Source organism: Gasterosteus aculeatus, chromosome 1 (assembly GCF_964276395.1).
Source record: "Gasterosteus aculeatus chromosome 1, fGasAcu3.hap1.1, whole genome shotgun sequence".
Classification (NCBI taxonomy): Eukaryota; Metazoa; Chordata; class Actinopteri; order Perciformes; family Gasterosteidae; genus Gasterosteus; species Gasterosteus aculeatus.
In genome coordinates this window covers 909,213-932,665 of record NC_135688.1, presented here as the reverse complement: position 1 = coordinate 932,665, position 23,453 = coordinate 909,213, and the positions used below count along the sequence as shown (strand labels likewise).

The 23,453-nt window shown below is 50.7% G+C and overlaps 2 protein-coding genes across 7 annotated transcripts in view; one reads left to right on the top strand and one right to left on the bottom strand.

Moving 5' to 3' along the window:
• LOC120823935 (neurofibromin) overlaps window positions 1-23,453 on the top strand; it is a 36,526-nt gene that overhangs the window by 1,416 nt on the left and 11,657 nt on the right. The window contains exons 2-35 of one of the 2 annotated variants that reach the window (XM_078105947.1): window positions 1,570-1,713; window positions 2,208-2,291; window positions 3,328-3,518; window positions 3,632-3,738; window positions 4,118-4,185; window positions 4,896-4,971; window positions 5,244-5,401; window positions 5,484-5,657; window positions 5,861-5,989; window positions 6,259-6,333; window positions 7,198-7,329; window positions 7,581-7,706; window positions 7,780-7,893; window positions 8,317-8,396; window positions 8,527-8,650; window positions 8,733-8,979; window positions 9,122-9,195; window positions 9,280-9,363; window positions 9,511-9,897; window positions 10,892-11,031; window positions 11,133-11,255; window positions 11,481-11,564; window positions 11,692-11,808; window positions 12,554-12,735; window positions 12,825-13,036; window positions 13,286-13,447; window positions 13,550-13,647; window positions 13,968-14,103; window positions 15,222-15,284; window positions 16,649-16,807; window positions 17,346-17,443; window positions 17,642-17,788; window positions 17,873-18,019; window positions 18,102-18,212. In XM_078105947.1, coding sequence (XP_077962073.1) covers window positions 1,570-1,713; window positions 2,208-2,291; window positions 3,328-3,518; window positions 3,632-3,738; window positions 4,118-4,185; window positions 4,896-4,971; window positions 5,244-5,401; window positions 5,484-5,657; window positions 5,861-5,989; window positions 6,259-6,333; window positions 7,198-7,329; window positions 7,581-7,706; window positions 7,780-7,893; window positions 8,317-8,396; window positions 8,527-8,650; window positions 8,733-8,979; window positions 9,122-9,195; window positions 9,280-9,363; window positions 9,511-9,897; window positions 10,892-11,031; window positions 11,133-11,255; window positions 11,481-11,564; window positions 11,692-11,808; window positions 12,554-12,735; window positions 12,825-13,036; window positions 13,286-13,447; window positions 13,550-13,647; window positions 13,968-14,103; window positions 15,222-15,284; window positions 16,649-16,807; window positions 17,346-17,443; window positions 17,642-17,788; window positions 17,873-18,019; window positions 18,102-18,212 — 4,553 coding nt within the window. The remainder of the gene's footprint in view (window positions 1-1,569; window positions 1,714-2,207; window positions 2,292-3,327; window positions 3,519-3,631; window positions 3,739-4,117; window positions 4,186-4,895; window positions 4,972-5,243; window positions 5,402-5,483; window positions 5,658-5,860; window positions 5,990-6,258; window positions 6,334-7,197; window positions 7,330-7,580; window positions 7,707-7,779; window positions 7,894-8,316; window positions 8,397-8,526; window positions 8,651-8,732; window positions 8,980-9,121; window positions 9,196-9,279; window positions 9,364-9,510; window positions 9,898-10,891; window positions 11,032-11,132; window positions 11,256-11,480; window positions 11,565-11,691; window positions 11,809-12,553; window positions 12,736-12,824; window positions 13,037-13,285; window positions 13,448-13,549; window positions 13,648-13,967; window positions 14,104-15,221; window positions 15,285-16,648; window positions 16,808-17,345; window positions 17,444-17,641; window positions 17,789-17,872; window positions 18,020-18,101; window positions 18,213-23,453) is intronic. The other variant, XM_078105950.1, reaches the window with a different exon arrangement.
• LOC144410280 (uncharacterized) lies at window positions 20,890-23,439 on the bottom strand. Of its 5 annotated transcripts, none has more exons than XM_078106021.1 (3): window positions 22,862-23,439; window positions 22,614-22,771; window positions 20,890-22,547 (listed from the first exon to the last, which is right to left on the bottom strand). In XM_078106021.1, the coding sequence occupies exons 2-3, from the start codon at window positions 22,760-22,762 to the stop codon at window positions 21,497-21,499; spliced, it is 1,200 nt and encodes a 399-aa protein (XP_077962147.1). In that variant the 5' UTR covers window positions 22,763-22,771; window positions 22,862-23,439; the 3' UTR covers window positions 20,890-21,496. The 5 variants fall into 5 exon arrangements, with proteins under 5 accessions (XP_077962147.1, XP_077962143.1, XP_077962126.1 ...); XM_078106017.1 differs by having other exon boundaries at window positions 20,890-22,578; window positions 22,642-22,771; XM_078106000.1 differs by having other exon boundaries at window positions 20,890-22,771.

The following is a 23,453-nucleotide window of genomic DNA, read 5'->3' as shown; positions in this document are numbered from 1 at the left end:
CTGTATTCCTATTGTACTAAAGATAAAAGTCGTCTTGAGATGTTCACATGGTGTCCGATCACCACGAGGTGGTCGCTGTGTTTGATGAACACGCGTTGGCCATTTAAAGGCTTTTGTTAAGTCTCTGGTGTTTAGTCGCACAGATTAGGATTATAACCCGGCTTCAGCGGCTCAGGTGGGATTACTGGCGTTGGTTTAAGGTGTTACGTCTACTTGTTGGTGATTGTTGCCTCTTAAGACCGTTCATTCTCCAAGTACGCTGTTTCGTTTTTTTTAATACTAAAATATTTCCTTTCTTTAATTGCGTGTTGATTTTATTGATCGATACTCTTATTGGTTCTGTGGTTATTTTGTGAAGGAAAAAAATACACATTTCTTAATTATTGTTGTGTGTAAACTTTGAGCCGCATTGTTCAGAACTCTTTGGGGGGACCTGTTGTCTAAGCAGCACAACCTATTGGACCACAATCCAATCACAAAGAACCAGTGGGATGCTTCATTCAAATGGAGTTCTCTGACGTCCAGGGGGACTCTGGGACGCGTCTTCCTGAAGTGGGCGGGGCTATTATTGTGACTGCCAATCAGAGCAGTCCGTCCTGAGAGCGAGCGTCCGTAGCGATGTCAACACGATGCTTCCATACGCTGCATTCTGTCGACACCAGGGGTGTAACGGTTCATTTGAACAACGATTGATTTGAACAACGATTCAAACATTACACAATAATTACACAATGTTTGGATCAATTCACAGACACCACATTGTCGGGTCTCATGTCTTCACATATAAACTTGTTACTGTGATGTTGAGTTTGGTGCTGGCGGCCTGAGGCGTCTGCAGAGCTGAGTTACCTGCTGCTGCTGCAGCGGTGACGCTGCTGGAGGTCCTGACTGTCGGCGATGTTTAATCGCACGGCGCCTTAGTAGACGGCCGGAAAGATTCCTTGTGTTTCCGTGGTTTTTATTTGTCTTCTACATATTCTACAAACAGCGAGCGACTTATTTAGAACACCTCCGTGTTTGCAAAAGCCCAAATGTTTCCACTGGATCGATGAGTTGGTTTGTAAATGTCTCGCTCGCAGTCGTCTCCTCCACGCTGTGTGTTGTTGTTGTGCTGCCGCTGCGTACTGATGACGTCACCGACAGGCAGACTGAATCCAGTAACGTTTAACGCGTCTAAAGTGCTAAAAAACAAACACACAAACTCTCATCCACACCGTTTGTGCTTCAATCCAATGTGCAGTTTCCAAGTATCGATACAAATCGATGATGTACCATTTCAATCGATTTGTAATCGATATATCTCGTCCAGAATGCCGATTTGCGGAGCACAGATCGATTCAGTTGGATCGCAGGAATATAAATCGATTAATCGACTCAGTGGATGAATCGTTACACCCATAATCAACACATATTACTGTAATATCAGCAAAATACTTCTATACACTTGTGTCTTTTCTCCTTATTTAAACTTTTCATTCTTGTTTTGGGGCATTTGACCAGTGATCAATGAAGTGTTTTGCGAGTTGGGAGTGTTTTCTTCATCATCGTCATCATGACGTGTCTCCTCAGCTCCCCATCAAGGTGGGACACCAGAACACTCACACCAAAGTCAGCACGGAGCACAACAAGGAATGTCTGATTAACATCTCCAAGTACAAGTTCTCCCTGGTCATCAGCGGCCTCACCACCATCCTCAAGAACGTCAACAACATGGTGAGTGGGACCAGTATGACCAGCGGGACCATACTGTGAATATGATGTCCCACTTAGAATCACGTTGTCTGCTCATCAACAACCGTCACGTTCTTTGGACACTCGAAGGCTTTTTAGGCTTTTTAATAAACGCTGACGTGAGTGATCACTAATAGATGAAATGCCTGATTCCTCTACATACTTCATTCATTATGACACAACTATTTTATTCTTTTTATATATATTTTTAAATTAAATTAAAAATGATTTATAAAGTCAAAAAGACAACATGTTTTGTGAACCAGGTTTAACTGTTATTGGTGCAAAATTCATCCTAAAACATATAGAATATAAAACATGTAGAAATCCCGGGCAACAGAATACATTTTACTTGATTAATCGCATGACGCGATTCGCCCGCTTTGCTTTTATTGACGGCGACGCCCGGCAGAAATTTAAAATGGTGTGTGTGTGTGTGTGTGTGTGTGTGTGTGTGTGTGTGTCCGTGTTCACAGCGGATATACGGGGAAACCTCTGAGAAGAACCTCTACCTCTCCCAGCTCATCATCCTGGACACCCTGGACAAGTGCCTGGCCGGGGTGAGTCCAGCACCCCTCCGTCCATCACGTGGCTCTTCTTCTGTGGTGGCCGGCTGAGTTCACAGCTTCCCGTGATCCTCGCTTTAGAAATGGTGTCTGTCCCGAGTACCGCTGGTGTAGACAGGAAGTAGACTGGTGCTGGTGTAGACAGGCAGTAGACTGGTGCTGGTGTAGACAGGAAGTAGACTGGTGCTGGTGTAGACAGGAAGTAGACTGGTGCTGGTGTAGACAGGAAGGAGACTTGTGCTGGTGTAGACAGGAAGTAGACTGTTGCTGGTGTAGGCAGGAAGTAGACTGCTGCTGGTGTAGACAGGAAGTAGACTGCTGCTGGTGTAGACAGGAAGTAGACTGTTGCTGGTGTAGGCAGGAAGTAGACTGGTGCTGGTGTAGGCAGGAAGTAGACTGCTGCTGGTGTAGGCAGGAAGTAGACTGCTGCTGGTGTAGGCAGGAAGTAGACTGGTGCTGGTGTAGACAGGAAGTAGACTGGTGCTGGTGTAGACAGGAAGTAGACTGGTGCTGGTGTAGGCAGGAAGTAGACTGGTGCTGGTGTAGACAGGAAGTAGACCGCTGCTGGTGTAGACAGGAAGTAGACTGCTGCTGGTGTAGACAGGAAGTAGACTGGTGCTGGTGTAGACAGGAAGTAGACTGCTGCTGGTGTAGACAGGAAGTAGACTGCTTGCTCGGGTACAGCGATGCAGCAGTATGAAGTACTTCTATCACGCTTATTAACACTGAGTCGTCTTTGATACTTTAGATCTGACTTTATAATCGTCCTCCACAAGATAAGAACTTAATCTGCATGTCTGTCAGGTTAAAGGCACTTGTGAATGAACCTGTCTCGTGTCGGACTGGAGACCCTTCATGCTTTTGCTCCTTTCGATTGTCAGTGAACTTTAGAACAATACAAACATCAGTAGGAAAGGAGACTGTTTCGTGTCCGTGGTCCTCCAGTGACCGCTGCGTCTCCTCCCTGAGGCTGTAGCCCACTGATGATCAGATACCAGTTGGTTGTACCCGGCGGGTTTTCTGTCCCCAGCAATCCAAGGACTGCCTCCGCCTGGACGAGACCATGCTGGTCAAACAGCTGCTCCCGGAGATCTGCCAGTTCATCCACACGTACCGCGAGGGCCACCAGCACGCCGCCGAGCTGCGCGCCTCTGCCTCCGCCGTCCTCTTCTCGCTCAGCTGCAACAACTTCAACGCCGTCTTCAGCCGCATCTCCACCAGGTAGCTCGCCGGGTTACAGCCGCGTGTGATTGTCCGACCGCAGCCCGTGGAGACGTAGCGGCCGGTGGAGCAGCAGCAGCTCACATCACCGGCACCTCGCTGTGTTTCCTCAGGCTGCAGGACCTGACGGTTTGCTCCGAGGACAACGTGGACGTCCACGACATTGAGCTCATGCAGTACATCAACGTGGACTGCTCCAAGCTCAAGAGGCTGTTACAAGGTGGGGCCTCCTGATGGGTAAATCACACACTGGGCCAAAGTTCATTCTCCTTTCTGTGTCTTTGTATCAGCGGTGTGATGCTCTTTCTGTCGTCACTGATCCAACTCCATTTAAAAGTTATTTTATAAATTTGCATCATTATGTAATTAATGATCACTTTTGTCCCTTTCTAATGATTTCTGTAATAAAGCAGCTGTTGTACGTCAGCGAACGCACCTCGTCACGATGTCCTGACTGAGCAGTTATTTCCTCCATTGTTGATGGAGGAAGCAAACGGCTGAGTTGATGCGTGTTTCCATGGAGATAAGCCCCTCCCCCTCCGAACCCGCCAACGAGGCTAAACCCACGTTTGTGACCGATGTCATTTTTATTTTTTCAGAAACCGTGTTGAAGTTCAGAGCTCTGAAGAAGCCGGCGCAGCTGGCCGTCATCAACAGTCTGGAGAAGGTACCGCGGCCATCTTGTTTACACAGACGCATGAACACAACACGTACTTTGGGTTGATGTGTGAACAATACTGCTACTAATACTGATAAAAGCTACTTATGTGTCAGATAAAGAGACACGTATATGACTCGAATAGAAGCAGGAATATCAGGAAACATTTACCAAAATATGTCTGACATACGAGGAGTTCTGCATAACGGCAGAGGGGAGAGAACGCAGCCTTTGGGGGGGAACCGGTGCTGATGGTCCGGGAGGATGAGACGTGTTTCCCCAGCCTGTCTCCACCTGCGAGTGGATCACAGACTTCCTGTCGGACAGGAAGCAGCTGGGAGAGTTTGTCCTGCAGCAGAGACGGGATGATGGTGTTGAAGGCAGAGCTGAAGTCCACAAACAGGATCCTGGCGTAGGTTCCTGGGGGGTCCAGATGCTGGAGGATGTAGTGGAGGGCCATGTTGACAGCATCGTCCACAGACCTGTTGGCTCTGTAGGCGAACTGCAGGGGGTCCAGGAGGGGGTCGGTGAGGGACTTTAGGTGGGACAGGGTTAGCCGTTCAAAAGACTTCAGGTCAGAGGTCAGGGCGACGGGCCTGTAGTCATGGAGTCATTTAATAACCCAGGCTTATCAAACCTTTAGTACACACGGGCCGATGATGGGTGGAGGTATCAGCATTCAGGTTCTTGTGCTTCCACTCTGCTTTCGTCCCTCCCAGGCCTTCTGGAACTGGGTGGAGAACTACCCTGACGAATTCACCATGCTCTACCAGAGGCCACAGGCCGACATGGCGGGTACGACGACATCCACCACTCTGCTCACACGGCGCCCGGGATCAGTAGTAGTTATGAAGCGCATGTTGGTGACCTGGTGACCGTTTAGTGACCAGAGTAAAGTTATCTTCTGTGTCTCTCTCTCTTTCTTGCTCACTTTTGAGTGAGAAACACAGATCAGTGTTTTTTATGGTTCTTTTAATATTCCGCCACATATTCATTTACTTTGGTGTTGTTTCATGACGTAGATGTTCAGCCCGTGTGTGTGTGTGTGTGTGTGTGTGTGTGTGTAGAAGCTGCAGAGAAGCTCTTTGACCTGGTGGACAGCTTTGCAGAGAGCGCCAAGCGGAAGGCGGCCGTGTGGCCTCTGCAGATCATCCTCCTCATCCTCTGTCCAGAGATCACGCACACCATCTCTAAGGAAACCGTGGAGGAGAGCAAAGTCAACAAGGTGGGAGGAGCCGACCAGCAGGTCACATGCTCGCTTACTCACGCCCTGATATCTCACACTTTTACTCTCTCTCTCTCTGCAGAAGCTCTTTCTGGACAGCTTGAGGAAGGCTCTCGCCGGTCAGGGGGGCAGCAAACAGCTGATGGAGAGCGCCGCCATCGCCTGTGTCAAACTGTGTAAAGCCTCCACCTACATCAACTGGGAGGACCACTCCACCATCTTCCTGCTGGTGCAATCCATCGTTGTGGACCTCAAGGTCATCCATTCACGCATGGTCGCAGCGCACATCTACATCTATATATATATTCTATAATATTACAGTATCATGCAGAAGATCCTTTTCAACCGCCACATATTAGTTATTAACAGCAGTTGTGATTGACAGCTGACTTTGCTCTCTGTGAGGATGTGCCCTGTGAGCGACCTTGAGTGACCCCGCTCCTCCCTGACCCCCCCCAGACGCTGCTGTTCAATCCGGCCAAGCCCTTCTGGAGGGTGACGGGCAGCCAGAACGCCGACGTGGAGCTCATGATGGACTGCTTCGTCTCCTGCTTCCGCATCAACCCCCACAACAACCAGCACTTTAAGGTGCACCCAGTTTTACTCTTCAAAATAAAAGCCCAGCTCTCCTGTGGAGACGGAACCGTCCCAACTAGAGGCAGAGAGAACTCAGAGTAACATTCATGATATGAAAACTTTACCCAAAAATTGAAAACAACTGAATTTATATGTAACATTTTTCTGTCTACATGTGTTTCTCATTTTGCAACTAAAATGTTTTGGTGAAGCCAAGGTTTTAGTGTTTGTGACTTAATACGGCTTTTTTTAAATTAAATCTCACTGTTTCCTCTTTGAAGGTCTGTCTGGCCTCCTCCGCCCCCTCCACCTTCCACTTTGTCCTCGTCAACTCGTTGAACAGAATCATCACCAATGTAAGTCTCTCAGATTCATTTGTGCTTTTCTTTCCGTTGGTGGTCAACACAAATCTTCCTGTAATCAGACATTAGCAAGGAGCATGCTGGGTAATGGAGTAGTCTGAGCACCTAGCGGATTTAGCTTAGCTTCCATCTTTTTTGTTATCTAACCCTCATTTATGGTATTATTGCTAATTAAGCGTTGTTTTGTTTATCCTGTCCGGCTACACCGCGTAGCATCCCGTAGCACCGTGTAGCAACGTGTAGAGTCGTGTAGAATTGTGTAGCATCTCGTAGCATCGTGTAGCATCGTGTAGCATCTCGTAGCAACGTGTAGCATTGTGTAGCATCTCGTAGCAACGTGTAGCATCCCGTAGCAACGTGTAGCATCCCGTAGCATCTCGTAGCAACGTGTAGCCTCCCGTAGCAACGTGTAGCCTCCCGTAGCAACGTGTAGCCTCCCGTAGCAACGTGTAGCCTCCCGTAGCAACGTGTAGCCTCCCGTAGCAACGTGTAGCCTCCCGTAGCAACGTGTAGCCTCCCGTAGCAACGTGTAGCCTCTCGTAGCAACGTGTAGCCTCCCGTAGCAACGTGTAGCCTCCCGTAGCACCGTGTAGCCTCCCGTAGCACCGTGTAGCCTCCCGTAGCCTCCCGTAGCACCGTGTAGCCTCCCGTAGCACCGTGTAGCCTCCCGTAGCACCGTGTATCCTCCCGTAGCACCGTGTAGCCTCCCGTAGCACCGTGTAGCCTCCCGTAGCACCGCGTATCCTCCCGTAGCACCGCGTAGCCTCCCGTAGCACCGTGTAGCCCCCCGTAGCACCGTGTAGCATCCCGTAGCATCAGACAGAACTGACGTGTCCCCTCTATCCGGTCTCCCCTCAGTCCCACCTGGACTGGTGGCCTAAGATCGACGCGGTCTACTGCTACTCTGGAGAGCTCCGCCTCATGTTCTCGGACACCCTGAACCGGGTGATCCAAGGCGCCGGCACCCACCCCCCCGTACGCATGACCCCGGTGAGAGAGCTGCACCGAATGAACCAGTTTCAATGTGGAGTCAAAGTTTTGTATGTTTTATATCTATAATGTCAGTTAATAGAAAATGGAGCCGGCAGTTGATTTATTTCGATATATTTCGTCATTAGTGTAAAAACTGGTTTGGAATCTCCTGTCTAAGCTGTAGAGTGTAAATACAATTCTTCTCCGTAATATAATCTCTATTTCTCTCCTCTTTTCTGATCCGTTATTAATCCTCGTTCCTCCATCAGAGTCTGACGTTCAAAGGGAAGATGACCACCAGCCTCAAGTTCAAAGAGAAAGCAGAACTGGACAGTCGAAGCCTCCTCCTCGCTCTGGTCAAGCTCATCCACGCCGACCCCAAACTCATGCTGCACGTGAGTCCCCCCCCCCCTCTTACCCCACCCGCCCCCCCCAGCATTGACTGACGACCCCCTCCCTGTGCGTTAGAACCCGGTGAAGCAGGCTCTGGAGATGCAGAGCAGCACAGCGGAGCTCATCACCGGCCTGGTGCAGCTGGTTCCTCTCACCAACACCACCCAGCTCTCACAGGAGGCTATGGAGGTCAGACAGTAGCCCCGCCCACAGGGCACCGCCCGCCCACCACCTTCCATGGTCGAGTTAGCGCCTTCTGTGCCAAAGAGTCATTGCTTTACCACATTTAATCTCACTGATAAGATCTTCGATAAACATTTTGGTCATAACGTCTTTTCCAGCCTGTAAAGGAAATAAGTCCTCACTTCCTGATGATGTTTCAGTGTAAAAGCCCAACAGAAAATGGTAGCAATGACGCCCTGTGATCTTCTGGAGTGCTTTTAATGTGAAACATTTATGCAGGAAGTGTGAAATATATTGAAACAAAAGCAGATCAAAAATCTGTGAGGCTTCTTCTCTTTTACCTATTATGTCTAATTAGAAACTGAAACCCATCGTCTCTGTGTCCTGCTTCTGTCCCCTCTGTCCTGCTTCTGTCCCCTCTGGGTCCAGGCTCTGTTAGTTCTGCACCAGCCAGAGACCATCGAGCTGTGGAACCCAGACACCCCCATCGAGAGCTTCTGGGACATCAGGTACTCCCCTGGGTCTCGCGCTACATTTCTTTTTCTCAAAATGAATGCTTCCGAATAATTCTCACCCGAAGTCAGAAATTCAGCGTTGTAGTAAATTAGATTAAACATGCGCCCCCCTCCCCCCCCACAGCTCACACGTGCTCTTCCTCATCTGCCACAAACTGATCGGGCAGCAGATCATCAATGGGACGGAGGTTCTGAAGTGGCTGAGGGAGATCCTCATCTGCAGGAACAAGTTCCTCCTCAAGAACAAGGTACGGTATCGCCCCCCCCCTCCCTCCCCCCCAACCGAAAGTCCATTTCTAGTTTGAACCTCGTGCTGTGGCCCTGGTCCAGGAGTGTGCCACCCTGGGCGGGGCCATCCCCATGTGCCGCCAGGCCCAGACCAAGCTGGAGGTGTCCCTGTACATGTTCCTGTGGAGCCCCGACACCGAGGCCGTGCTGGTGGCCATGTCCTGCTTCCGCCACCTCTGTGAGGAGGCCGACATCCGCAGCGCCGCCGACGAGGTGCCGGTCCAGAACATGCTGCCCAACTACGCCACCTTCAGCGAGCTGGCCTCCGTCAGCAACATGATGGGGACGGGTCAGTACCGAGGGTCCTGCAGCAGGAGCTGCTGTTATCCAGGGGTTTACACGCGTGTTTTTAGACTGTTTCTGCTTTAGGTGGTTGACGTTATCGTTTCCGCTTTAGTTACTTCCCACTCAGTCTGGCTCTCGCTCCACAGGCCGCTCCACCTTACAGAAGAGGGTGATGGCTCTGCTCCGGAGGATCGAACACCCGACACCAGGAAACATGGAGGTAGCGCTTTAAAACGTTTAAAAACGTGTCATTGAAGTGAAGGTGTGTCTCCATCCTGTTTACCGACCCCCTGTGGGTCTGCAGGCCTGGGAGGACACGTACACCAAGTGGGACCAGGTCACCAAACAGATCCTCAACTTCCCCAAAAACAAGGCAGAGGACGGCCAGGTGAGCCCGTTACTTATTATATATAAATATATCTCCACCTTTTAATACCTGACTTGTTGTGTTAAAGGTAGTAAAGTAGTACCGATGATTGCAGTTCATTTTAAGGTGTTTATTATGTGTCCCCCCCCCCCCCCACTCTGCCCACAGGAGTGGATCAACATGACGGGCTTCCTGTGCGCTCTGGGCGGCGTGTGCCTCCAGCAGCGCAGCGCCCCCGGGCCGGCCACCTACAGCCCCCCCATGGGCCCCATGAGCGAGCGCAAGCACTCCATGGTCTCCATGGGGCCCTACGACATGTCGGCCCCCGTGGCCTCCTGCTCCTCCTCCTCGTCCTCCGCCTGCAGCGAGTCGCCCGTCAGCCGCTTCCTGGACCGGCTGCTGGCGCTGCTGGTGTGCGGCCACGAGCGGGTGGGCCTCCACGTGCGCACCAACGTGAAGGACCTGCTGGGCCTGGAGCTGAGCCCCGCCCTCTACCCGATGCTCTTCAACAAGCTGAGGAACAGCATCGGCAAGTTCTTCGACACGCAGGGGCCGGTGAGTGGGGGCTCCGACCAGCACTCTGAACCCCAGAACCCCGTCAGGAGGGAAGTGGTTCCTTTTTGAACCAGTGACAAAACGCGGTGAAAGCTCTTAAGCCTAATTTATGCTTCTGCCTTTTCACACCTCCTCGCGTCCTTGCGTGTCCGAGCCTCCCGCAGCACCAGGCTGCGATCGGTCCGCTGACTACGTCCTTCACGGAGTCTCACATTCCCGCTTTCACAGCCCGATGCCGCCATTATTAAAACCAAGAATGTTTACGAGAGAACAGAGCAGATTTAAGAACTTTTGTCTGAAGAAATGCGTAAATATGAGCGCTTCTACAAGCCGCCATTGGCGGGTTTAGAAGCGGGTTGGATTCACGGAGGGAGATCGCCGCAGACGCCGGTTTGCCGGTCGAGAGGAACAAAGTCGTGGAGGAAAATACGGGACAAATGTGTCCGCGATGAAAAGCAGCAGTGTGGATGCACGGGGCAATAAAGTCTATGATAAATAAATAAACAAACAAATAAATAGACGTGACTCTCTAGATCGTCTTCAACAAAACACGTCACTCCGCCTCTTGTTCTGGAGGTGAATCGCTCTGCAACACACGCAGGATTTTACAACCAGGAAGTGAAACCAGTGCGCCGACGCAGAAGCAGAAACACGCGCCGGCCTTTAGGCTCTTCAGGTTATCACCTTTCCCATGCTCCCTGAACGCATCACGTGTGTCGGCAAATGCAACCAAAACAAGGCTTAAACTTGTATTACTTTGTCAACATTGATGAGATTCATGAAGAATACATCCATAAACCTTCCTTTTTAATTGAATTCTGAAACTATGACTAATCATGTATAAATCAGAGAAGCTTGTGGCTGAAGGACGAGGAAAATGTGTAAATGGCGTTTTATCTTTTTTCTCCCACAAGACTAATTGTTTCATATAGTTTCTGTAGATTCATTTGTTTTCACCGGGCGGTTCCGTACTGAGCGGTTCTCTTGTCTCCAGGTTCCCATCAACGACACCAACACCCAGTTTGTGGAGCAGACCATCGCCATCATGAAGAACCTGCTGGACAACCACACGGAGGGAAGCTCCGAGCACCTGGGGCAGGCCAGCATCGAGACCATGATGCTCAACCTGGTCAGGTACCCGCCCCCTTCTTCCTGTATGATGTGGTCTGGTGTTGAGATTTGATATTTTCCTGCAAGCTAATTTTCTTATCGTATTGTGACGCCGCGTCCATCAGGTATGTGCGTATCCTAGGCAACGCGGTCCACGCCATCCAGATCAAGACCAAGCTGTGTCAGCTGGTGGAGGTGATGATGGAGCGACGAGACGACTTGTCCTTCTGCCAGGAGATGAAGTTCAGGTCCGTGTTGAGGTTGCTATGGTTACCAGAGTCACAGATTAGAACAGCACAAAAGAAAAAAGGAGCAAATGCAGAATAGTAAATGTTACGCGTTTACCCGGTTTTAGTCATTTTATAGTATTTTTGTTCTGTTTTGTGTGGCGTCACATGATCAGATACCAGGGACAAACACGTTGGTGATGTCATCACACTTGATGCTGTTCTCTCTCCCGCTGTGGTCTACAGGAACAAGATGGTGGAGTACCTGACCGACTGGGTGATGGGGACCTCCAACCAAGCAGCTGATGACGACATCAAGTGTCTGACGAGGTAACGCTCCGCTACAGGAAGTCCGCTGAAGCTCTGAGGGCATCTGCTCACGTGTGTGTGTGTGTGTGTGTGTGTGTGTGTGTGTGTGTGTGCGTGTGCGTGTGCGTGTGCGTGCGCGTGCGTGCAGGGACCTGGACCAGGCCAGCATGGAGGCGGTGGTCTCCCTGTTAGCTGGTCTCCCCCTTCAGCCGGAGGAGGGAGACGGAGTGGAGCTGATGGAGGCAAAATCTCAGCTCTTCCTCAAGTAAGAACTCTGCTCTCGTCGTCACTTCACCTGGAACGAAGCAGCAGCAGCAGCTCACCAGGGCTCCTACTTCAAACCCCCCCAGACGTGTGCGGTGGAAACGTGTTCTTATTGAATCAGACCACACGGTTCTGTTGCAGTATCATAGTAGCATTTCGCCCATCAAAACCTTTTTGAACCGCACAGGAATGGTCATCGGGTACCGCCTTCCTAATGTCTAACAATTTCTTTAAATTCATTCATAACTATTGATTCATTTCAAGTTAATGTTTAGATAATGAACATGTCCATTGAGATCGACCCCAGCGAGTCTCTCACGTCTCATACACGGGTTTGTCTCTAGTAATTCACTAAAAATACCTCCAGTACAGCTAAATGATACTTATCAAATATATTTTCTATTTTCAAAGAACCTGCTTAGGCTGCAGAACAAGTACTTCTACTTTGATGCTTTTATTTAAGTGAGGACTTTATAGATAGATTGGGAGGATTTTGATTGGCTCTGCTAGCAGCTAGCATGCTAACAGCTCAAACAATAACCGGGCTAATAGATTATTATCTCGGGGGAACAGGAGGGTGGTTGCCACGTTTCCAGCGTTGTCAGCGGCGTCATCCAGCTCACGTGCACCAACGTGCACCGGATAGAACAAACCAAAGTGAAATCAAGCGTCAGATAGAACCACCCATTGGTCCCCTGACCTGGCTCCTCCTCCCCCGGTGACTCACAGCGCGTGTCGCCTTGCAGGTACTTCACCCTCTTCATGAACCTGCTCAACGACTGCAGCGAGGTGGAGGACGAGGGCCAGGCGGTGGGGGGGCGGAAGAGAGGGATGTCCCGCCGCCTGGCCTCCCTGCGCCACTGCACCGTCCTCGCCATGTCCAACCTGCTCAACGCCAACGTGGACAGCGGCCTCATGCACTCCATCGGTCGGTCCCCCCGTTCTCCCCCCCCACGGTGTTCTCTGCTCTCCTTTTTTTAAACCAGGCTTTCTATAACTCCTCCCCCTCCTCCGCAGGCCTCGGCTACCACAAGGACCTGCAGACCCGGGCCACCTTCATGGAGGTGCTGACCAAGATCCTGCAGCAGGGGACGGAGTTCGACACGCTGGCGGAGACGGTGCTGGCGGACCGCTTCGAGAGGCTGGTGGAGCTGGTCACCATGATGGGGGACCAGGGGGAGCTGCCCATCGCCATGGCGCTGGCCAACGTGGTGCCGGGCTCCCAGTGGGTGTGTACCACGTCCCAGGTTTAAGGAATGGGGGTTCAGAGGTCGATATAAGAAACAGACCCGATCAGCCTCCCGCCTGTCAGAAGCGACTTTCTGTAAACCCGTCCCGACTCCGGCAGCGGGCTGCGAGTTTGACGTTTGTGATCTAGCTCCTCCCTCCTCCTATTGATCTAAACACTGATTGGTTGTCTACGATGTCACATGATCAGAGACGGGGAAGATGGGGGATGAACTGCTTTGTGTGTCCAGGATGAACTGGCCCGGGTCCTGGTGACGCTGTTCGACTCGCGTCACCTTCTCTACCAGCTGCTGTGGAACATGTTCTCCAAAGAGGTGGAGCTGGCCGACTCCATGCAGACGCTCTTCAGAGGAAACAGCCTGGCCAGCAAGATCATGACCTTCTGCTTCAAGGTAGGAGACGCCCCCCCCCCCCCCCCCCCCCCCCACACCTGAGGGAACACGACTCATCATCTGGTGCTGCTTACTTCATGACATCCTGTGTGTGTGTGTCAGGTATACGGAGCAGCGTACCTGCAGAAGCTCCTGGAGCCTTTATTGAGAGGAGTCATCACAACCCCTGAACACATCAGCTTTGAGGTGGACCCCACCAGGTGAGGAGCTGCAGATTCTTCTTCTTGGTGCATGTAGATGTTCATCATAACAGGGTAGCGGTTTATAGACCAGCCAGCAGATGGCAGCACTGAGGGGGGACCGTGCACATCACCCCGTCCCAGTTTAATAGAACCACCTATTTAATAGAATGCTCCAGTCTTTTTGGTTCTTAATAAAAAATTTATTTGACTTTATTATCATACTTTAATTTCCTGATGCAATTATGGTGCGACCACGGTAAATATCATGAGCGATGAAACGGAGCCACAGTGCAGCTTTACAATGATGACCATGATAATAAAGAGGCGCGTCTCCTCAGGCTGGAACAAGGGGAGAACCTGGAGGAGAACCAGAGGAACCTGCTGCAGATCACCGAGCGCTTCTTCCAGGCCATCATCGGTTCCTCCAGCGAGTTCCCCCCACAGCTACGCAGCGTCTGCCACTGTCTCTACCAGGTAGACCCCACGCACATGCTGCTCACCCACCCTCTCTGCCTGAAACACCTTCGAGCTGCCGCTGCTTGCCTCCTGCAGGACGGGGCTGTTTGCACATGCTCAGTGTGTAACACACAGTTCAGCAGCATAAACGCGCACAAAACATTTATATAATATGAGCAACTGCAGCGGAATACTAACAACAACATTATACTACGTGAACCTTAAGCTAACAACTAACAGTGATGTTATCGCACACAAACCGCTCACAGTAATTGTTTTATTACTTCTTCTTATACTTATACTTCATTTTTTCACTGCGTTTGTTGAACAGAACACATTTCTTAAAGTGTGATGTCACACACAGCTTCCTCCACAGGAGTGAAGACGCTAAACAACCATCGGCTCTGTAGCATCAGGTGCTTGTTGTTGTTATCAAGCAGGGGGCGACTCCTCTGCTCCCATAGACGTCTGAGATAATCTGACTTCTCTCTGGATTTATTCCCTCAGTAAACATTGTAAACATGAGTTTATGTCTCAGTCTCTAGTTTCAAGTCTTCTTCGACACATCATGATGTTCATTTAGTGACTGATGGTCCATTTATAGTCAAACAGACCATAAAGCAGGGGACACTTTAGGGCGGGGCTACACGCTGATTGACAGGTCAACACCAGAGACGGATATGCCGTCTCCACGTCCTTATATGGTGCCTCTCGTTCACTGGTCGAGTTGTCTCCAATTTCAACCCACCGCTCGGTGGATTAGGTGTGATCACAGCAACCCGGGGGGCCTGTGCCCCCCCACACCGACAACAGGAATCAACTCATCGCTGCTCACCATCAAAGCAACCTTTTTTTTTTTTTTTTTTTCCCCACCCAATGTGTTGACATCTTTGGTTTCTCATTCTCCATCTTGGATTTCGTTTTGTAGGAACACACACACACACACTAATAGTCTGCTGGCGCATGCATGGACATGCTTCACTCCCCTCAGTGACAGAATCTCTGCTAACGGCAGCTCTGGTTTCATTTTACTGCGTGTGCGTGTGTGCGCGTGTGTGTGTGTGTGTGTGTGTGTGCGTGTGCGCTTGTGTATAGCCGGTGCTGTGACCATGATTGTGCTCATCTCTGTTCTGTAGGCTACTTGCCACTCTCTACTGAATAAAGCAACAGTAAAAGAAAAAAAGGAAAACAAAAAAGCCGTAAGTTTGGAGAATCTTTTCCCTCAGACACTTTTTTTCCCCCCTGAAGCAAAAAAACCCAACATTTCATTTTTGCCGTTTGACTCCTTTGATTTGTTCATAATTCTTTGTGTAATTTGTTCTCCGTGCGCGCCTCTTAAAGTCGTCCCACTAACCTCGGCCTCCCGATTGACAGGACGAGCTCTTCTCTCTCTGGACACGGCTGTGTTTCTCTCACACGTTTTCTCAGAACATTTCATCCCGTTTTTTTGTCCCGTCTGATGTGACTCATTTCAACGCGTCAGTCCTCGTGCACCTGAACGCCTCACTGGCCTCGGCCCTCCTAAAAGACCCCAAAAAGACTTGTGATGAAATGTTCTGCCAAAGCGCCTCCCTTTTGTCTCGGGTTTCTCTTTCCTCGCACCAGGAGCAAAGACTTTTTATTCTCAACTCATGCAGGTCGTTTCCCCAAAGATGGTTTGTTAATATTACCTCTGTGTGTCACTCCGGCTGATCAATGACAGATTACTGCCAACCAGCAGGGTGCTAATAAAGTCGACGACTGACATCAGTGTTTAGATCAACAGGAGGAGGAGCTTAACCGTACCGCTAACGGCTAACGGCTAACAGCTAACTAACAGAGGTTCCCTTCAGTTAGATTATGATGCATTCAGGCTCTGCTCAGTGAACATAAGGTGGTCGTGATGTGTTCACAGGTCAAATGCAGCGTTGGTGATGAACATGAATATGCAAAAGCTGTTAAACATGAATTAACATGAGTTGAACACTGCTTTTCATATTTAAAAACATGTAAAACCTGAAATTAAGCACAATAATCATCCTGGACATTTATATTTATCCTTTCCGTTAACGGGATTCTTTAAAATATTCTAATCCTCTTTACTAGAGATTGTCATCGTCAGACAAATGGATAAAGTAAGATGAATGACGTCTCTCCTCCTGGAACTCGCTGCCGTAACGTGACGCCGGATGCTTGTCACATTGTTCCACCTGTTCGGTTCATCACTGCTTCTCACCACAGCTCAGGACTCATCGTCTGTGCTTTGTTCTGATCCATCTCTGCGGTCGGGGGGGGGAGGGGGGGTCAGGCTTCTCGTCCCTTCTTTTTCTTGGACTGCACCTGGAGTGAGAAGCTTTTTAGAACTCTTGCTGCAGCCCAAAGGCCACCGGGTCTCTCTCCATGTCACCTTTCCACCGCCTCGGCTCATCTTCACTGCGCTACACACATTGATTCACGTTTGTTCTGTTAATCTCATCACTCCTTCTTCGCTCTTAAGATACTGAAATACACGTTTTCCTCTGTTTGTCCTTCCTTCGCTTTGCTCCAACCTCTCTCTCCCCTCCTTTCCTCCGTCCTCCCTCAGGTGGTGAGTCAACGTTTCCCACAGAACAGCATTGGCGCGGTGGGCAGCGCCATGTTCCTGCGCTTCGTTAACCCGGCCATCGTGTCTCCGTACGAGGCCGGCATCCTGGAGAAGAAGCCCCTGCCGAGGATCGAGCGCGGCCTCAAGCTCATGTCCAAGGTAACGTGACGTCACGGAGGCCAACAAACTTCTCAATCGCAATTTTAGTGAGTCTTGAAGTCGTGTAGTGTGTTTTATTTGTATAATTTAGGCTTTAATTATACGCAGAGGTTTATTTATAATATTTCATTCCCCTTTGACGTTTGGACGTCTACGTCCAATCGCGGTCATGTGACTCCTCCTGTTGGGGAGGGACGTCTGTCAGTCAGCAGAACGTCGAGTCACCTGGATGCTCTTTACTTTTCTCGTTTGGCCACAAAACCGTCCGATGTTCTTTTGCTTACTCGTCGGTGGGAATGGGGCGGTACCCGATGGCTGGTGGGCGGGGCTTAAGGAAACCCCAGTGAGCGTGCTCCGTGGTGACGTGGGGGATCCGGGTAATTCTACATCCAGTCAAGTCACACTCATTCTGCTCCGTGTACACCAACCAAGGGTGGTGCAACTCGGTACTACTCAAATTGTGTGACCTCGAGCCCCACCTTTCCTTTCCTTTCCTCCACGGCACCACACCTTGTTGAGACCTGTCTTTTTCCTTCAGATTCTGCAGAGCATCGCAAACCACGTCTTGTTTACAAAAGAAGAACACATGAGGCCTTTCAATGACTTTGTGAAGAGCAACTTTGATTCGGCCAGAAGGTGAGAGACCTGACGCGGGCTGCTTGGTAATGTGTCGTTCTGATGAACCATGTGACAAACCTTTGGGTCCCATTGATGGTTCCTCACTGCTTGATGTAGCTCAACGAGGTCATTCTGTTAGGATGCCGTGTAGAGCTCCTGGTAGAGGATGAGGCCGGAGAGCTTTCTGAAGCGCCCTCTCCTCTCTCTCCCTCGCAGGTTCTTCTTGGACATCGCGTCCGACTCTCCTCCCAGCGACTCCGTCAATCACAGTCTGTCCTTCATCAGCGACGGCAACGTTCTGGCCCTCCACCGCCTGCTGTGGAACAACCAGGAGCGGATCGGCCAATACCTCTCCAGTAACCGGTGAGGAGCCGACCGTGGGCGGAGAGCTCTCGCTTTACCACTCATCGCGCGTCCTGACCCGATTCCTTCTGCTCCACCTTGCAGGGACCACAAGGCTGTGGGCAGGCGACCCTTTGACAAGATGGCCACCCTGCTGGCCTACCTGGGACCCCCCGAACACAAACCAGTGGCCGACACCCACTGGTCCAGTCTCAACCTGACCAGCTCCAAGTTTGAGGAGTTCATGACCAGGTAGAGAAGCTGGTTTCTCCGGGTTCGCCAGTCTGCTGTAGCGGACCCAGGCTGACCCTCAGCGCTCCCATTTGGGTTTCAGGCACCAGGTCCACGAGAAGGAGGAGTTCAAGGCCTTAAAGACCCTCAACATCTTCTATCAGGCGGGAACCTCCAAGACCGGCAACCCGGTGTTCTACTACGTGGCGCGCAGGTAGGACCGCCCTCCTCCCTCAGCCCGCTGGTCGGGGTGGTTGTGGTGTTGCATCGTGGTCGTGCACCTCTCTGAAAGGTTGAGCGGGAGCACAAAGACCTTCGCTCTTCATAGAGACCTGCTCGTCATGAGGACTGGACCCTCAATGAGCTCTTCAGGGTCAACGTTGATCAAGCTGCTTCTTCTCCGGCACAAAGGCCACGTGGTCAGAAGCTCTTCTTCTCTTTGTTCTCTACGTCAGATTAATATTTGGATCTCCGGATTGAAAAGTAGATTCAGCAGATGATAAACGTATGACTTCTAATTAGAGGTGTCAAGTAACGAAGTACAAATACTTCATTACTGTACTTAAGTAGAAATTTTGGGTATCTATACTTTACTAGAGTATTTATTTTTCAGACGACTTTTTACTTCTACTCCTTACATTTTCACGCAAATATCTGTACTTTCTACTCCTTACATTTTAAAAACAGCCTCGTTACTTCCGGCTTGTCGTAGTTCAAAAACCCATCTAGCTAAACGGCGCTATGCGGACAGAGTGAATGTGATTGTGGTTGGGTTGGGTTGGGTAGTGAACCTGGGGGAGACGCTGCAGTCTACATAATCAATGCGAACAACGTGTGTGTGACTCGTGCCACTGGGAAATGGGTTGTGGTTTTATCTGTTTAAGTCAGATACATTTGTTGTTGTTGTTGTTTCCATCATCCCAACGGCAGGTCACGTGATCTGCAGGCGCCTTCTGATCACATTGTGACGGACTGACGTGTTGTGTGAGCGAGGTTACGCGTTAAGATTTTGTCCTTAATGGAATTTCTTACTTTTAGCCTTACTTTTATACTTTAAGTAGTTTTGAAACCAGTACTTTTATACTTTTACTTAAGTAAAAAGCTTGAGTCGATACTTTACTTCTACAGGAGTCTTTTTAAACCCTAGTATCTGTACTTCTACTTGAGTAATGAATGTGAATACTTCTCCCAATGTGACGTTACCAAAGGTGCCTGTAGGAGCCAAACGTTCACATTAGGGCTGCAACAACAAATCGATCAAATCGATTATTAAAAGCGTTGGCAACGAATTTCATTATCGATTCGTTGTGTCGCGCGATTATTACGTCACTCAATGAGTTGCGGAAATGCGCGCGGAGCAAAAATAAGAACAAAGGCGCCGAGCCGCCGTAGAGGAACGAGCAGCCGGCCGTTGTTGAGAGTCACGTGACGCAGAGAGACGTCTGTTCGACTGGTCGTCTAAGGTGTGCGAGCGTGGGGGTCCCGGTCCACGTGGTCCCGCTTTGACGTGAGGGACGTAACGAGCCTCCTGTTTACTCGTCATCCAGCTGATCAAGCTACCGTTAGCTCGCTAATAACAGCAGTAAAGCAGTTAGCAAGACACGTTTTTATTTACTCGCCTCTTTTGGACCTTTCATTTTTCAATGTGTTGTCTGATATTTTGTGCTTTGTCTCATATCGGTTATTGTTGACAAATATATTTGTGTGTGTTGTACTTTTTAATGCTGTCATATACGGTAGTCCAGTGCGCATATACTGTGGGTTATACGGTAGTCGATGTTATGCCTGTAAAGGGAGACACATGATCCATTAAATCAACTAAGAAGCCTCTAATGCATTTATTTACAAATACCATTTTAAATTCATCTCATAGCACTTGGTTGTTTTTTAGCTGTATGCATTTACTTAACTTGCACTTCAATGATGGTAATAATTTAATGAATATGCTTCAAGTGAACATGAGGGTGTGTTTGTGAGTGTAGTATAGAGAACTAGTTCTGACGCATTTGAGGTTCTGTTTTAGAATAAAGGGTTGGAAATTAAAGATTTTTAATGCAGTTAAAAAAAAAAATCCGATTAATCGAAGAAATAATCGACCGATTCATTGATTATCAAAATAATCGTTAGTTGCAGCCCTAGTTCACATCAAATGTCTTTACTTTGTCTTTAGAGTGAAAGGGAGAGTTGGTTCCGCTGGGAACCAAACAGCATATGTAAGAAATCAAACTAAGACGGCACTCTGAATGTGTCGGCGGGGGGGCGGGGCCGAGGTCCGCAGGTGGGCGGGGCCGAGGTCCGCAGGTGGGCGTAGTGGCTGAGCTGACTATCCAGAGGAAATCGTTAAATATACTGTTCAAACTTTATTTAACCGTCTAACGCTTTGTTTCTACTACAGACGTTTAACATCCTGCTGTATTGAAGAAGGCTTGAAACTAGAGACTGAGACCATGAACTCGTGTTTACTGAGTAAATCCACCAACACATCGATGAAACGATACAAACCGATTATTAAAATCGATCAATTTCATTATCGATTCGCGTGATTATTACGTCGCTCGATGGGTTGTGGAGCCGAGCCGACGTAGAGGACGGGGGCCCTGCTCCATCTCGCGTGCGTGCGCGCGTGTGTGTGTGTGTGTGTGGATGATATATAATATGAACTTCATCATTGCAACGTTGTCTGGTAAATATTGTACTACATGTAAGTAAAAGTACACAATGAGTATCACTATATTTTAAAATAGTCACAGAATTTAATGCATTTCGAATCTAAATGATAAATAATCATTATACATCTTTTCCTGTTAGATATGATTTATTTTATGTTTCCTTCATAAAAACTTTAGTTTAGTCGATATGTTTAAATGGTTTTATATGAAAGGGTAGAAGTGTTTGAAACGGGGAAGTAGGTTGTTTTTATTGTGACATCCAAAAGCACAAGACACACTCAACATGTTCACACGTCATAAACTAACAAATACAAATATAGCTCAACGAAGGGCTTCATCATCGCACCACGACAGGCGGTTAGACGCGTGTTCTCGCCGCGGGGGAAGGAAGCACAGACCACAGAAGAAGAAGAAGAACACATCACGGGTGGCTCAGCTGACGTGCGTTGCATTATTACCCCGGGGTTTTATATTTGCCCCGGGGAGCAGTCGGGGGTCTCTACTCGCCACGTCGCGCCCCGTAGAACCCGCTGAACTCAGCGTCGTTCTCCAGGACCACAAAGTGTAAATCTAAATGGGAAGCCACAGAGTGAACGGTGGTGAGCGCGAAGCCAACGAGCGGATGTGGAGACGCTTCCTGTTTAAGACCTGGAGCTCCGTGAAATGAGGAACACGAGTTCGCTCACGTTCTGCTGCTTCATTTCATTCTCTGCTTCATTTATCTGACGACTTTCACATCAGCGACGCCACATTTAACCGACTGGGTGAAGAATGAACGAGTCACAGGTTCATCAACCTGAGCCGCCACGTGACCGATGGCGTGAGGGCTCTACTGCGGCGGCCCGTCGGTCGGAGAGGCGCGGCTCTCCGTCGCGTTCACACTGCCTCCGTTGCTCGCCGTCTCCTTGGCGACGCCCCCAAACGTGCTGCCCGGCGCCATGTCCTCCAGCTCCGTTTCCGGCAGCGCCGACTGCCTCTGGGACAGGAAGCCCGACAGCGAGATGCGGTTCGACGGCCTGAGGGGCGCCGGGCCGTCGCCCTCGAGGAACGGCGAGGGGCCGGCCCAGTCGGCGGTGGTCACCTGCTGCTTCTGAAGCTGCCGCTTCTTCAGGTAGATGAGCAGGAAGCCCACCATCATCCCCACCAGGGCGCCGCCGATCAGCCCCGCCACCACCTGGCCGTGGGTCGACCCCTCGCGGGGCTTCTGCCTCTTGCCCCCCCGTCCACTTTCCTTTGTCCCGCCGGTGTGGACAGACGCCGTCTTTGCCGCGGCCGGAGTTCCGTGTAAACCGGCGGACGACGTAGGCGCGGGGGCGCCGGTAGACGCCTGCGTGGTGGAGAGGAGGCCGGAGGGCAGCCGGGTCGTCATATCGGTGGGTCGGCTGGTTGTGGTGGAGCCGGTTCGGACGGAGACTGGTCGGGTGGAGCTGGTTTGGGAGGAGGCGGGTCGGGTGGAGGCGGGTCGGGTGGAGGCGGGTCGGGAGGATGCGGTTCGGGTGGATGCGGTTCGGGAGGAGACGGGTCGGGTGGATGCGGTTCGGGAGGAGACGGGTCGGGTGGATGCGGTTCGGGAGGAGACGGGTCGGGTGGATGCGGTTCGGGAGGAGACGGGTCGGGTGGATGCGGTTCGGGAGGAGACGGGTCGGGTGGATGCGGTTCGGGAGGAGACGGGTCGGGTGGAGGCAGTTGCCGCTGGTGGTGCCGTTATCGGTTCGCCAGTTGTCGTGAAGTCCAGCGGCTTCTCCCATGTGGTCTTGGCACCACCTGCGGAGCGGGTGGAGCCCCTCGGGGGAAACGCCGTCAGGTCGGTTGTTGGCGGCGTGCCGCTGTCGGTCTCTCGGGTCACGTGACCACCGCCGGGCGGCTCCTTCTTGGCCGTGGGCGCTGTGGGCGGCGGCTCCTTCTTGGCCGTGGGCGCTGTGGGCGGCGGCTCCTTCTTGGCCGTGTGCGCTGTGGGCGGCGGTCCCGTCACGGCGTGCGCTGTGGGCGGCGGTCCCGTCACGGCGTGCGAGGGGCCGCTGTCCGGGCCGGTCGTCAGCGCGGCGCCGTGTGTCAGCAGCCAGGCGAGGATCAGCCTCCTGCAGACGGCGAACATGGCGTTCGCCTGGAGGGGAGAGGAAGTCGTTCAGTCAGAGACGCTCGTGTGAAGCAACGGCTGCTTCCTCTAAACGCGCGTTCAATAAAAGCTTCTTGCCGTTAAAACTCTCGTCTTGACCTTTGACCTCCCGAAGCAGGTATGAGGGCGCACCGATACCTGGTGATGACGTGGCGCTCTCCGGTGCCCCCCTGCTGTGTGCTCCTACGGGCTCCTCGAGCGGCGATGTCCTCTGACTGCCGCTTCCTTCCTGCCGCTCTCACAGGAAGTGTGACGCAGCGAAGCGCCAAACATAGTTCATGCTGGTGCACCCGAGGACGGCGAGCTGAAGCGCCGGTCATGCTGCTGCGTTACGGCGGCCTTTTAAAGGAGGTCTGACATCGCCGCGTTTACTGACGAGGCGCTTACTGCTCACGCAAATACCACAAATACTGCAAATACTACAAATACTGGTAACGTCACTCGAATGAAAGTAATTTCACATATAAATCTAGAAAGAAACGTCTGAATGTACATTTATGTACAAATATTAGTTTTGTGTGTGTGTGTGTGTGTGTGTGTGTGTGTGTGTGTGTGTGTGTGTGTGTGTGTGTGTGTCTCACAGACTGGTACAGTGCACCATGTGGGGACTGAATTCAGACCCCCCAGCTTCCTGAGCTCTTATTTCACAATAAGAGCATTCTATCGGTGG